The sequence below is a fragment of the Canis aureus genome, chromosome 28 (genome assembly GCF_053574225.1).
Source record: "Canis aureus isolate CA01 chromosome 28, VMU_Caureus_v.1.0, whole genome shotgun sequence".
NCBI classification, from domain to species: Eukaryota; Metazoa; Chordata; class Mammalia; order Carnivora; family Canidae; genus Canis; species Canis aureus.
Genome location: NC_135638.1, coordinates 39,198,386 through 39,214,306, shown reverse-complemented (window position 1 = coordinate 39,214,306; position 15,921 = coordinate 39,198,386). Strand labels below are relative to the sequence as shown.

The 15,921-nt window shown below is 32.3% G+C and overlaps 1 protein-coding gene across 6 annotated transcripts in view; it reads left to right on the top strand.

Moving 5' to 3' along the window:
- The window catches only part of SNTG1 (syntrophin gamma 1), an 818,827-nt gene that overhangs the window by 686,415 nt on the left and 116,491 nt on the right, over positions 1-15,921 (top strand). For 5 of the 6 annotated variants that reach the window (XM_077876979.1, XM_077876980.1, XM_077876977.1 and 2 more), the window contains one exon: positions 1,191-1,229. The exons of the other annotated variant lie outside the window; for it this stretch is intronic. In XM_077876979.1, the coding sequence (XP_077733105.1) occupies positions 1,191-1,229 (39 nt within the window). The remainder of the gene's footprint in view (positions 1-1,190; positions 1,230-15,921) is intronic. 6 annotated transcript variants of the gene reach the window in all.

Sequence of the window (15,921 nt, the reverse complement as noted above, 5' to 3'; positions counted from 1 at the left end):
GAACTATGAGACACTGAAATTATTTAATAAACAGCAAAATGATTTTGGGTTTATTTTTTAGTGTTTGTGAATTTTTCATTTGTTTTCTGGTTAATACATACACAGGTGACTGCCAATGAATTATACAGTCATATGCTTATAAAATTTCCTACCTTGAGGCAACTGTGACTTGCTTCTAACCTATTGAGTAGCTGGTTAGCAAAAGTTCATCTTATTAGCACACTCTAGAGAGAATTCCCTGTGGACAGCCATATTATGAACATGTGAACAGCCTGTGAAGAGGGCCACTTGGTAGGGGATTGCAGATAGGTTTTAGTATTTGAGATCTCCAGCTGACAAGCAATAAAGAGCCAGGGCTCTCAGTCATAGAGCTACAAGAAACTGAATTCTGCTGCTAACCTAATGAGTTTGGAAGTGGATTCTATCTCAGTCGAGCTCCAGATGAGCACACATCCTGGATAAGAACTTGACACCAGCCTTTGGAGACTCTGAGCAGAAGAACAGCTAAGCTATGGAGGAATCCTGGCCTAGAGAACTGTGAGCTTATGTAAAGTATATCATTTTAAGTTGCTTACTTCTGGTTAATTTCCCACATCAGCAATGGAAAATTAAAATAGGTTTCTAGTTCATTTTTGGGAGAAACATCTTATCATAGAGAAAAATCTATTAAATGATGAGAAAATGGCATGGATATTATATAGATTTTAAAAATAGCAACCATTTCATGTCTTAAGCATTTTTTCCTATTATGTTCATGGTTGCTATTTTCTCTCTGCTGAGCAAGGAGCCTGATGCAGGACTTAACTCCAGGACCCTGAGATCATGACCTGAGCCAAAGGCAGACACATAAATCAACTGAGCCACTCTGGTGTCCCCATAGTACATAATCTTTTAAATATGCTGTTGAATTCTATTTGCTAGCATTTGAGGATTTTTAAATCTATATTCATCAGGGAGATTGAAATCTTTCTTGTAGATTTTTTATTTAGATTTGATATCAGAGTAATGTTGCCCTCATACAAGAAGTTTGGAAATTTTCCCCTTCTTCATTTTTTGGGGAATAATTGGGAAGTATTAGCATTAATTCTTATTTAAATGTTTAGTAGAATTCACTGGTGAAGCCATGTAGTCCTGGGCTTTTCTCTAATGAGAAGTTTCGATTACTAATTCAATCTCCTTACTACTTATAGGTCTCTTCAGATTTTCTGTTTCTTCAAGATCCAATGTTGGTAGGTTGTGTGTTTCTAAATTTTTTTCATTTAATCTAGGATATCCAATATCTTGGCATACAATCATTTATGGTACTCTCTTATAATCTTTTCTACTTATATAGAATTAATAGCAATGGCCTCTCTTTTATTTCTAATTTTAGTTACTTGGGTTTTTTTCTCTTTTTTCTTAGTCAATCTCACCAAAAATTATTTTTTTAATCTTGAAGAACCAACTCTTGCTTTTATTTGTCAGTTTGCTCTTGTATTTTCTATTTGATTTGTCTCTGCTTTAATCTTTATTATTTTCTTCCTTCTGCTTATTTGAGGTTTATTTTTCTTCAGGGTGTAAAGTTTTGTTTGCAGTGGAATTCAAGAAAAGTGTAAGTTTTAATATTTATTAGAGGATCCATTTTTATAAGGAATTCCTTTACCTATGTTCATCATCTTAAGAGCAACTTTAATGTAATTTATACCTCTTGAGTTCCATAAAATAAGACAATAAGATTATAGTCGATGTGTTAATTTTAACAAGCAAGGCACCTAGTAAATGGCATGTCTCAAATACAACTGTAAGTGAACACAGTTTTCTACAATAAACTTTAAAAATATTTACAGATATAGTTTCCTGTAAAAAACATTTATAACCTAAGATTTATAATTCAAAAATCGTTGAAATTACTAAATCAAGTATCTCAAGGTTCTTGCCTTTATTAGTAAACAGAATACATAACAAATAATAATTTAAATTAAATTTTATGACAACTTATATGTGAATAATATAAAATATAATAACTTATGTGAATGAAACTTTTATCTTATCTCCTTAAGGCTAGTTGCTAATCCAGTACATTTTTGTGTATATATCATACATTATGTAATTTTTATTAGAGATATTATTTTTCTTAGCATTATAATTTAAAAGTTATACTCAGTTGCTTTATTGTGCGCTTTTTCTCATATTCCTTTAAAATCTAAATTTTCATAGTTGTATCAAGGTATATAGATACAATCTTCTATTAACATAAATTTATTTTTTCTATTCTTTACACTTGCAAATATTGATTCAATAAGTAGCATATGTGTGCTTCTTTGTGTGCATTTCTGATCATTTCCTTAAAGAATTCCTTACAAAATTATTGCATCGGTGATTTTCATGACTAGGGTTATATATTTAGTTTTACATCTCAAAATTGCCCTCAAAAATGTTTAAAAAATATTTTTCTACAGCCACATTACAGTGGCCACTAGTACCATTTTAATTTCAGGACCTCACACTAGAATTCATGTATTAACTTTGCTTTTGTGTGACAATTTTTTTTTTCACTTCTGGCAGAAAATTACTTCTATTTGTGAATAATAGTGAGTAACTCTGATAATCTTATTTGGCAGCTTTCATGTAATGTTTTATCTGCTCACATATCAGGAATTTCTGTTTGTTGTTTGGGTCACTCTGGCCACACATCAACTATAGTCAACTTTGCTAAAATGAGCAAAGTTGCCCAGGAGGTCATTTTAAGTTAGAGGATGCACAGAGGGAATGTGATACTCTAAATTCTCTGAGAGAATGAGGTCAAGACCAGCTTAAAGAGTTATCACGGTAGTAGTGCTCTTAGAAAACATGATAGTTTTGAGCTAAAATATTCTGAAGCAGTATTGTAACCCCTTTTTTGAATTAAGGGATTCAAAGTCTCAAGCAAGATCTATGTTCTACAACTTGACCCTCCATTTCTTAATATCACCATCTTTCTGTCAGTACTTCATTTCTGCAATATACTTTCACAACAGCCATTTCTTTTATTTGTAAGTTAGTCCTTTCTATTTGTGGAAAGATTATTGTTTAAAACTCTTCTTAAAAACGACACGAAGTCATGTTCCTGGCAATATCCATTCAACTATATCACTGTGTTCTATAGAGAAAACCAAGAAAGGTTACTCTCTACCATGTAAGACATTCAAAGAAGCAAATAACTGTTTCTTCCTCTGTATTTTCTCTTATATTATCTAAAGATACTCAGTTTCTTTACCTGGTTGTTTGTGGGGGTTTTTGGCACTTGTTTTCCAGAACCTTCAACATTTTTATTGAACTTCTTTGAGCATACTTTAATTGGTCAATTTCCCTATTAAAATGTGGTTCCAGAATAATGATAATAATGATGGGCCTTTACTTATATTATCCCACTGAATCCCACATCACATATAAGTGCTTAATTCTATTACCTGACATTTCAAATGGTGACTCTATTGCTCTTTGGGTGTAAAGGAGCTTGACCAGATTATGTAGCTAGTTGTTGACATGATTAGGTGCTGGACCCAAAAAATGCAACCCTACCCAACTTATTTTATATGCATCATTGCAGATATGGCAGTTCATGTAGATCACAAAGGGTTATTGCTTCTTTTGTAAGCACTATATTAAATGGATATTGTAGACACTGTCTGACAGTGTTATCAAATCATCTACTTATATTGATCTTTCAGGCAACTACTATTTTTAAAAAATATTTCCATCATAGATTACCCCACTCATACTCACATAGTTAACATTCTGAAAGTAGATGAATACTTTCACATTTAATCCTCTTAAATTTCATTGGTTTGTTTCAGTCTGACAAAAAGTATTTGGAGAAGTTTTTCTATTCTGGGGGATTAGCTAGCATTCATGCCACTGCAGTTCTGAGGAGAGTACTTTTTTGCTTTCTCTACATTAGTCATAAAATTATTAAAAATGACCAGAGTTTTCTGATATGTTTGGATGTGATTCATACAGCGAGGAAGGGGACAGAAATACATATTTATTAAATTATTTTTTAGGATGAGCACTGGGTGTTATTCTATATGTTGGCAAATTGAACACCAATAAAAAATAAATTTATAAAAATAAAAAAATATATTTTTTAAAACTTTTAGAAGACAGACGCCTCATACCTGCTTTCCTTCCCAAGGCTACTGTGGCAGAGGGATTACATATACTTCCTTCAGCTATATATACATTTTCAGACTAGTTACATAAGGTGTTCAAAGTCTCTTCTTATAATAGAACTCAAATGTCCTTTTGCCCATCTGAGAACATATGCTTTTTCAGATTATTCTTCTAGATTCAGGAACTTCTTAGATATGTTTTAGGACATTACCACACTTACAAGAATATGTGTGTTAAAAGTTTACTTGCTCAAAACCTTCCGTTACTATGTGGTTTTTGTTAGAGCCTGTTTAAGTATATAAAAAGCATACTGAGAGTATTAATTGTACACTATTGTTAATTGACTATACGTTGAGATAAATAACAAAGATAATAGTTAGATTATGTATTTCAGTTCAAGAAATTAAATAAAACATGTTCCTATATAAGAAAGAACATAATCTTCTGTGTCATTACTTACACTTTATCTATTCGGTCTGTCAGTGAAAAAGAAATGCAAATAAATTTATTTCTCATTACAATTCCCATTAACTTTCCACTATTGATTTTGATGTTTTGTTACTTGTGTACTGATATTACAGATGGCAGATTTTATTATTACAAAGTGTCTTTCTTAGCCTCACTTAATGCTTTTTCCCTGAGTTCTATTTTTTCTAATATGAATACTATCCCTTCCATTTCATTTCATTTGCCTCCTTTTTATTTCCAACTTTTCTGTCACTTTGTTTCACATGATATCTGTAAATATTATTATAGTTGTATATTTCTTAGCATATTAATATGAAAGACATTTTTAATAAAAAATTACTTCATATATGCTAATTACTATTATTTTTTAAAGACTTTATTTATTTATTCATGAGAGACACAGAGAGAGGTAGAGACATAGGCAGAGGGAGAAGCAGGCTCCATGCAGGGAGCCCAATGTGGGACTCAATCCCAGGACCCCAAGATCATGCCCTGACCCAAAGGTAGACACTCAACCACTGAGTCACCCAGGTGTCCTCATTTATGCTAATTAAATAAGCTATGTGTGGTTTAATTCTATAATCATATTTTATCAATTTTAACAAATTATCTTATTTCATACTTCCTATTTGTGCTTTTACTTTAGGTTTACCTTTTATAATCTTCTAATTTATCATCATTTTCCACTTCCTTAGATTTGAGCTATAGAATCTCTAACTTGAAAAATAAGAGAATGTATGCATTCATTCTTCCTTTTTCTTTTCCTAATGTCCCATTGCTTCAATAAATTACTTCTATATCTTTAGTATATTTACTTTCTTATTTCTTGATTTTTTTAGCTTGAATGATGTATTTTGATACCTGGTTATAAAGGATGATAAAGTTAACATAATCATGCTACTGGTGGTTTCCTTTCTCCAACTGCTCCCAACTATTTTAATTTATTTTAATTTCTCCAGCACAATGATTTGCAACATTTAAATCTTCTTTTGTAAAAATAAGTGCCAATTCATGTTTAGTCTTGCTTTTTACTGATAGTATAGTTTCTACTATCCAGTATCAAATTGATTTATTTATTTTCAACTCATCTCATTTCTCTGATTGGAAGAAATTTGCCCTCTTGTATTTTTCTTAAGAAGTGCTCAGAGAAATAATGTTTCCATTTGTTTAAACATGTTCAGAATTTTTAAACTGTGTTCTTTACTCTCAAATACCATGTTCATATTAAAAGAACACTCATATTTTCTTTCTCTCAGAATATTATTCTACTATCTTGTTAAATTTTGTAGTCAAAATGACTGAAACTAAATTGATTTTTTCCCTCCTAGGAGATTTCTTTATTGACCTGGCCTTAGTGACCAAAAGATTCTTTCCTTTTCTTTGGCTTAATAACTTGATTGATTTTGGCCTCAGTATTCTCTCTCATGTTTCAATTATTCCTGGAAGAGTATGTGTCTATATAGATTCAAATAATCTTATATTTTGCAAAATTTTTCTTTATATACATCTTTATGTATTTTTTTCTTTCAATTACTAACACACTATTATGTCTTGTACATAATGAAGATACCAGTTTTATTCATATTGGGTGTACTTTACTTCTCTTCTGTGGATATGGTCTAGTGAATCTTTTTACATTCTTCATCTATTTGTTTTGTTCCTCTCATTTACTCAGTCCTATCCTCTATTCTTAATTGAGTTCTCAGCGTGTCTTTTCTAATAGTTTCTTTCAATTTCACCTTCATTCGGTGAATTTTAAAATTTTTGTTCTATTTCTCTTCTGATCTGAAACAGTTCTGTTTCTTCTCCTTTTTGCTTTAGTATCTTTCTTGTGGTCTTTAGTACAGGCTTTGTTTTCTTATATAAGAGGGGTGTTTTTCAAATTCTATAATTTATGCAAATTTTTATCATAATTTAATTTTGTTGCAATATTTCTTATTTAATATTCTTTGCAATGAATTTTCTGTTCATCTTTTCTCTTATGTTATAGTAACTTTAAAGAGCAACTATGCATATTTATCCAAATGAAGTAAATTTTTCCTGGTCAAGGTTGTAGTATAGATGCCATCTCTATTCAGACACGCAGAAACTTTCCTCAAAAAGATTTAACCTAACAAATCTTAACTAACCATACTAAAATTCTGGTTATGAAATAAAAACCAAATTCATATAAAATTCTGATTATGAAATAAAAACATATGAAAATATTTTCCCTGAGTTATATATTTGGTAATCCTTTATGCTTTTCTTGACCAGAAGTTATTTAAATGTCACCAGTGATGTGAAACATTGTTATAAACAGAGAATAATTTGAATCCTTAAAATTGGACATAAAGTCCCTGTTCACAGAAGATTCACTTTAGCATTCATCTACTGTTCACACATCTGTGAGACTTACACAGAACACTATTTTATGATTTCAGACTCATACTGATTGGGTCATTTCATGTTCATATAAACTGTAAAGCTCTTATTTTCTCTGTTTTTTAACTTGCTATTATTGTTAACTGGCCCATCTCATAATCTAAAAGTGTTGGGAAGAAATGTTGTTTGATGGATTTAGCTACTGTATCAAAGGAAATGTGTAACAATGCTCTTCCAATATTAATATGTATGACCTCATTACTTAGTTCAGGGACTATGCATGGGAAATATTTGATTTTCTTTCACTCAATAAATCAGTTGATTTTTCTCTAATATCTGAATGATTTTATAATTACTTTCATGATTCGATTTCCATTGAGCATATTGGTGAGAGATCAGAGATGGCAAAAGTTAAGAAGGGATTTATGAAAGGCTTAAATTACTTATGTAATTTCATATATATGTAAGATCATGAAATATAAAATAAGGCTTGAAATTCTATTTTATTTCTCTATCTGTATCTTACTATAATTGGGTAAGAAAAGAGGAATATCGTATTTTAAATCTCCTTAGAAACAGAGTTAGACTTAGTTTAAGATTTTAAGAGGAGAACAAAAACTAGAAATTATCTCCTTTAAGCTTCTAAATCCTTGTTGATACCAGGCATGATTAAGGAATGACAGTAAGTAAGCAAGTTTGGAGTTCTACAAACCAAATTTATCTCCACACTTCTTCCTGGCTGAATTAATGTCCTATAGTTGTCCTAAACCCTGTCTTCTAATTGCCTTACTTATAAATGGATTGTTTTACAGTGGCATTGATTTTATAGATGTAAATAGCACAGCATTATGTCTGTCACATAGTAAATACACCAACTTTGTCAAGAACTGAAAAATGTCTGAGATGTTACCCCAATTATGTACTATATATATGTACTATATATATAGATAGGTAGGTAGATCAATAGTTACTATTATATATATATAATACATATATACTGCAGAAACATGAGGCACCTGGGGCATGAAAATAAGTACTTTACTAATTCTCACAACCAGACCTACACCCAAAGTACCATCAGTGTCAGTCACCACACTTAGACCTGCAGGAATACAGTGAGAACTGATGTGATTTTCTACCTGAGTGTCAAGCCACATACCTAGAAGAGAAGTGAGTGAGAACAATATCTCTTTGATTATGCACAGACAAAAGACAACTGTCCCCTCTACTCCTGAGAGGACAGATAGACAACTTGTCTTTATGAGACAAGAAGAAAAGATCCTGGGCTCTCTGCCTAAAATTTGGGAAGGTCTCTCCAATGGCCAGGTAAATCTACGTGTCTCTGGACTTTCTGACTTACAGATATCTTCAAACTCTGAGCTTTTATCTTTTATTAAGCATTTTATTTCTGTGTACTGTGTACTGTTACACTACTACACCCAACATGGGGCTCAAACTCACGACCTAGAGATCAAGAGTTCCATGCTCTACCAACTGAGCCGGCCCAAGGCCTTTTTGCTTTTTGAAATGTATGTACCTAACCAGAGAACAATTCACTTTTCCTGAACCTTGTGGCTTAGCCTGCGAACATCTGAGCTGTAACCATTTGGCCTTCTTAGATTAAGGAAAGTTTTATTATCCCTTCAGTTCAGATTGGAATAATTAGCTAGAAAAACAGTTACAAATGTAATTCTTCTGGTATGTGAAAAGAAAAATATTTCTAGTAGATATAAAGGCAACCATTCTTGCTTTTTTTTTTTTTTAAACATACATTCCTTTCCATCAGGAGGCTAGGGCTTTTAATAAGAGCACTGAGAAATCCAGATTCATTTCTTCAAAGTCAACACAGATATTTTGAAAGTTAACATGGTATTTTCTTTAAACTTGCATTTTCTTTAACATTGTTTCTCAATAATCATCAATCATGATTCTGATTACATTATAATACTGTAATATGAGTCTAGTTTAACATGTTTTGTATACTTGCCTGCTTGTAGCAGTCTTTCCACGTTTTGAAATAGTTTTTAAAATTTCACTGACTTCATCAAATTAATGATGAATAGGTTGAATTATATAACCAAAAGCTTTATTCAAGGGGATGATTACACATTAAGTAGGCAAATTAGTGAAGGCTAAATAAAAACAAGCCCCCTAGGTGAAAGATTTATGTTTTTAAATAATGCATGGGTAGGACAACTGCTATATTTTGCTTCCTTTATCACTTTCTTAAGTGTGATTTAATTGACCAAACCATGTAATCCATTTCCCTTGACACATGAAGGAAGATAGACGTGATTAGTGTCATAAAACCATAGTAAGAATGTTTGGCTTAAGAGACCAATTCATCCCATTTGGGGTTTAATGGATTGACCCTATGTTCCATAGTGCATACCCTGCAGAAACTTTCTTTATTGCCACGATTCTCCTTGCACCAGTTTTGATGATAGAGGCACTAAACCAATGTTCATGTCTGCTATATTTTACTAGACTAGTTTTTAGTGCTATTTGAAGCATTAAAGTATATAACTCAGACAATGTGACTAATCTGTTAAATGATTTGTCATTAAGAAATACTATAATAAATAAATTTATAAAAAAAAAAAAGAAAAAAAGAAATACCTCTACAATTACCTGATGGGAAACAGAAATACTGCCCTGTTTAGGAAACACATTTTTCAACATTTATTTTTCACAGGTACGGTATATGCTATTAACTGAAGGAAAAAAACAGCTCAAAATTCAGAACTGTATTAAATTATATTTAATTTTACAGTCATCTTCTACCAGTAAAAGATTGGTATAAATTTAAGAGTTGGAGAAATACATTGTAAAATGATAAGTGTTATGTCATAGACATTTTATTATCTTTTATTAACTTAAAAATATATTATGTGTACTATTACTATAATGATATAATAAACAAGTAAAAGAGCTAAATCATGTATAACTGAAAGCCAGATTTATAAAACTAGTAGAATATTTGCAAACCCAAAGCCAAAACTATGGAGAAGACTGTCATATTCAAAAAGAAATTGTGAAAAAATAAAAAATAATTAATTAATTAATTAATTAATTAATTGTGGTTATATGACAAATGGAGGTTGAAGCTATTTGTTTGCACTTGCAGACCCAAAATGAGGTTGGTGGCAACTGTACCAAGCAAAATCCCTAGATAGGAGGTCTCAAAACCCATTAAAGCTAGATGGGCATTTACCTGCAATATCATAGCTAGGGAAGGGCATAGTTATTCGTGACAAATACTGCTAACAGATAAATGTGAAAAGTGAGGTAAAAGTTGAACATTTAAGTATGAGAAGCAAGATGTCAATTGAGTAAATTGTTGGAAGATGAGGTGTCTAAGAGGAAAGCTGTGAAGTTAAGTTGTCTATGGTGTGTGTACCCTGGAGTTCTTTATGTACAAAAGATAATTAAGGATGGCTTCCAAGGTAAAAAGAACTGTGCATGACAGGACAAATCAGAAAGTGAAGGGAAACCTTTTATACTAATGAACACAAAGACTTGATTCTCAAATGAAAAGTGATCCTTGTGTCAGGCATCAGTAGGACCCAGTAATACAGGAAGGAAATGCGTATTCATCATAAGACTATAGCCCCATGTCATTTTTCCTTTGAAGAATTAGAAATAGATCTTCCAGACCCTGTATGATCAGGGAAAAAGAGGAGTAAGAGCATCACTAAAAAGGTGCCCAAGCATTGGAAGACATTTCTCTATGACACTTTTCATGTCTTCTAAGAAGAAACACTAATTTACAGACTATTTTTTCAAGGGTGTTTACATAGCAAACAGCCTTAGACAGTAGTGTTTCTCTTCAGAGCAAAGGGAAGAGTTGCTTACAGTCTTAGAGAATAGAGACAATATCTCCCTCCAGAGCAAAGGGGAGGCATGCCTACTGTCCATCATAAAAGATTTAGTTAGTTTCCCTAAACTCAGGAATCCTTTCATGGAATGTCATGAACCATATACATGATGTTTGCTGTGCCATGATTAACAAAGTTTTGTCTATGAACCAAAAGTATCAAATTTTTGACCAATTTCCATACTAGCAACTGTTTCCTGCCAATAGAATTTAGAGAATCCAAGAGCCTCCTTTAATTTTGTGTTTTTTCTGTCCCTTTTGTAGTTCAAGCTAACAGTGTTGCTGCTGAAACAGTTTTCAATGTTTGGGGGTTGCTCACAGATATCAAATGTATTCATTCCATTAGAAAAAGTTAATCTTCACAGACCTTTCTGATATAATGCCCTTGTATCTTGGCCTCCTGCTGAGAGGCCTGGGAATAACATCCTTGAGATTTCTAGAGATCCTCTAGCTTAATTGAGATCTCTGAGTCATATCCTTAAACTCTTAGAAGGATCCTAAATCTTGATCTTCCTGGGATTTGGGGGCAAGTTTGTGTAGTCATATACATAGGCTTTCCACTTTGCTAACATTTCAGGAGCCACACAATTCTTGACATATTTTGACAGCTGGAGAAACTGAGAACATTTAGAATCATCAAACCCCATTTCATTTGTATTGAATAGTCCTTCACCAAGTTTTCCCCTTCTTTCTGTCCTCTCACATTTTGACTATTTGCATGAAGAAGAAACCAGGCAGTACCTTCAGCATTTTGATTGGAAATCTCCATAAGTATGTAACCAGGTTCATTCTTTACAAGTTTTGCATTCCCCATAACTGCAGGAGACACTTTTGCCAGGCTTGTTGGTACTACCTAGCAAGACTCTTTTCTTCCAGTTTCAAGTAACATGTCCCTTCTTCCCTCACTGGTAGGTAGCACTCCTAAAATCCACATTCCTTCTAATCATCAGTTCAAGTTAATGTCTTTTTGCAATGTGTTTTAAGTTTGCCCTATCATGCATCCCTAAAACTTTTCCAGCTTCTGTCCACTCACTTCCCAATTCCAAAGCTGTTCACAATTTTGGGGATTTATTAAAGCACCACTCTACTTCTGCATTTATTTTCTATCGTGGCATAACAAATGACCACAAATGTAGTGACTTTAAACAACACACACTTACTCTTTTACAGTATCTGTTGGTCAAGGGTCCAAGCTTGGTTTATGTGGTCCCTCTACTCAAGATCCTACAGGGTTGCAGTCAAGGTTTTGGCACTAGCTACCATCTTACATGAGGCTTGCCGTCCTCCTCAAGGGTTTGATTTAGATTGTGGGACTAAGATTCCTGACTACCAGTGGCTGCCTGCCATTTCCCTGCCTGCCTTCTCCACGACATGATGGTTTGCTTCTTCAAGAACAGTCAGGTGTTCCTGCCATTTCCAATCTCCTTTAAATGGCTTACTTGAATAAGCTCCACCAAGATAATTTTCTTTTGATTAAATTAAAGTCATTATTAGAGACTTAAATTACATATGCAATACCTCTTCACCTTTACCATGTACCATTGTATAACCAATGGAGTGACATCTACCATACTAATGCACTCCCACCTACATTTAAGAAAAGTGGATTATGAAAGGGCCATTGGGCATAATGGTAGCATTCCTATTTATTTATTTATGCTTTTTATTCTCCTTAACAGACTTATTAGACCTTCAGAATTTCTAAACAATTTGTAGGTATTCTTTTAAAACTTTTTCATGATCACCTAGAATAAGGTCTCATGATAATCTAGAGACTCCATTAGTACTTGTTGCATGGGTTAACCTCTTCATTTCTCACCTCTTGTATAGTGCCTGATAAGTTTAGGAAGCCAGTAAAGATATGATAACAACTAAGAAAGAAAGAATTAAAGTAAAATCATTCCCTTCTAGTTGTATAAGTGAAACATTAATCTTTAAAGAGATATCACTTCTTGGTTCCTGAGATAGACCAGCATATCATTATATCATAAAAGCATTTTTAAAGAGTTAAAATAATGCTTCTATTTTTTGGGAAAAAAAAAAAAAAACTAATGATAACAATACTAATTTCTCTAAGTGTTATATTAGTTGGGTAAATAAACTATCATAACAAATAGGATCTCAAAAGTATAGGGTCTCAAACATGTGAGTTTATTTTTTTTCTCACCGAACAGTTTAATACAGGTGATCATAATAGGCAGGCAACTTCCCTCCACACTATGATTTTGAAACTCAGCCTATAGCTCCACCATCTGTTAGGGACTTAGTATCAAAATGCATGCAGTTGCATTTCTCTACCATATTCTCTTCCAAATAGTGAATAGTATAGAGAAGCTACCTAAAAGTGGCACACATCATCTCAACCCATATTCCATTGGTAAGTTCTAGTCATATGGCCATACCCACCTGAAAAGAAGCCTAGAGAATGCAGCCCTTCTGGATACCTCACTGTATTTTTCAATTTCATTTGCTAACATGATCTCTAAGCCTTGGCATTTTATCCTTGCTTGTTTGGGTGCAAGTGTCTTATGGTGAATAGAATGTGTTTCTTGTTATACAATGATATTCATTAAAATTGTGAAATCTTTAATTTAGATTTAGCTTTAGGAAATCTTGAGTTTGGTTTTCTCATTTTACAGAGAGAAAGCCTCCAAAGGTTAATACAATTCAACATGTTTTTTTTTTCTGTTATCTCTGTAAGATAACTTTTTTTTTAGGTTTTTATGGTCCATTATGAATAAGTTATCTTATTAGCCTTGATTAAATGACTTATCTAAGGTTATAAAGAGGTGAATTTTAGAATTAGACTTAGGATGTAGGCTTCATAAATATTTTTTACTACAGTATTTAGTATAATCTTTAGTTGCTGACTGGCTTTCATTTTTTTTTTTTTTTGATAGAAGCAAGACACAAAATTGGATGCTTTATGTTTTTGACATAGGGAAAATCTCAGGATTAATTTGAATTGTTTGCTACTTTATTTAAATGAGTCATATCAACATTGATTTGATTTGGTTTTTCAAAGAATGTATTCAGATCTATCTGATCTGAATCAGATCTATCAGATCTATTACCTAGATATTATTTTCTTGTTTAATTAAAATATTTTAAAGTACAAGAGTTAATTAAAAATCAAACACATAATTCTTTGTAAAATATTTCCTTTAATCCACACTAGTATATAAGGGTAAGTTGCTTGAGCACACTTTCTCAACACATTGATTCTAGGTTACTTTCCAAAAATGTGTTACCAATAATATGATAGGCAGAGTAATGTCCACCAAAGAGATGTCCATGTCCTAATCTCTGGAACCTATGAATATATTACCTTATATGAAAAAGAAGATTTTTCAAGTAGGACTTTGGTTGAGGACATTGAGACACAGACATTATTCTGTATTATCTAGGTGTGTCCAATCAAATCATGAGTCCTTAAAATCTGAGAACCTGTGTGGGTTCAGATAAGTGAATGAGAGAGAAAGATATTAAAGAGATAATGTTGCTGGCTTGGAAGATGGAGGAAGAGCGTCCTGTGATACAGAGTATAAGTAGCCTCTATAAAGTAGAAAAAGCAAGGAAATAAATTCTCCATAAGGCCCCCAGAAAGTAGTACAGCTAACTGACATCCTCTTGTAGCTCAATAAGACATATTTTTGACCTCTGACCAACAAAACTTAACATAATAAATTTGTGCTGTTTTAAACCACTAAGTTTTTGGTGATTTTAATAGCTGCAACAGAAAATGAATGCAGATTTGGTTTCTAGAAGTGAGGTCCACAATAAAGAGCCAAATATGTCATTGTTCATAAATTAGGTAGATTCAAAGATCCATATGACAATAATGATTTTACTTATCTGCCTCTGCTACACTTTTTGAATAAAAAGCAAGGGTAGAGTACCAAGATTTTTTTACGGAACATTGGGTATTCCAATGGAAGTAGGTGGAGCAGGATAGCATCTCTCCTCAGAGGTCTGAGTAGAAAATGCCTTACAGGGTACTGAGATATTCAGATTAGGAAGAAAAGCTATTATTCTTGAGGTCTTGAGTTATCCCTAAGAATCTTCTTGAGATTTTATGAATACCCCTCTCTACTCCAGAAGGGGAAATAACCATAGTGTACCTTGGTAGACATATTTTCCAACAAAGGAAAACCCTGTCAAGTTTTCCACTTTAGACTATTTCACTTCATTTAGAATTTGTTTGATGACTAAAATTGGAATTTAGAATAAAGTATGCTCTAACAGTAACTTTTCCTGTACCAACAAAATAATCAGATGTCTACAAAGTCGTAAATATTTACTGTAGTATAGATTCCCTCTGTCTGAACTGAGATTCATGATTGATTTAATTAACTGAAATTAGCAAAAAAGATCATTGTTAAGCTCAAAAAGCTGAAAAATACTCATTGCTATTTTTCGTTTTTTAACTATTCAATTGTTGGAGTGTATATAATACCATCTCAATTGTGTAAGAACTTAACTACGGCCTACATATTAAGAAGAATGTATTATTTATGCAGAAGTAGAAACTAAAAATACACTAAGTGGAAATGCAAATTAAAATTCTATAAAAGGAGAAGCTAATTATTCTCCATTACAAAATAAGATACTGTTAGTGACAGAAATGCTTTTCAAAAATAAAACTGTCACCTTATTTCAATGGTTTATTTATTTTCACAGCATTCTTTTAGTCACTGGCTTTTATCACAATGGGAAATTATGGCCAATGCCTCACTGAGCTCTCTAAATTTTTAGTAATTTGATTCCCTTCATATGTTTCTTTTATATGTGGAACTTATTGCCTTTTTCTTCTTCTCTGATATTACACAGGAGAAAAAAATTGTAATGCAAGCATAGCAATGAAATTAAAATGAATTATAAAATGTGTTATTTGATTTGATTGCTTCCATAGTAATTTCAAATACTTATGTATTTTCTTATGGTACTAAGACATACATTGTTGATCCCAACAGATTCTTCTATAATCATGCCTGAAATATCCTATTTGTAGAGTTTGTAGAAGTTATTATTGAGCAAAAAAGGTCAATTACACCTCTGCTATAGTAATATATACTTAAAGA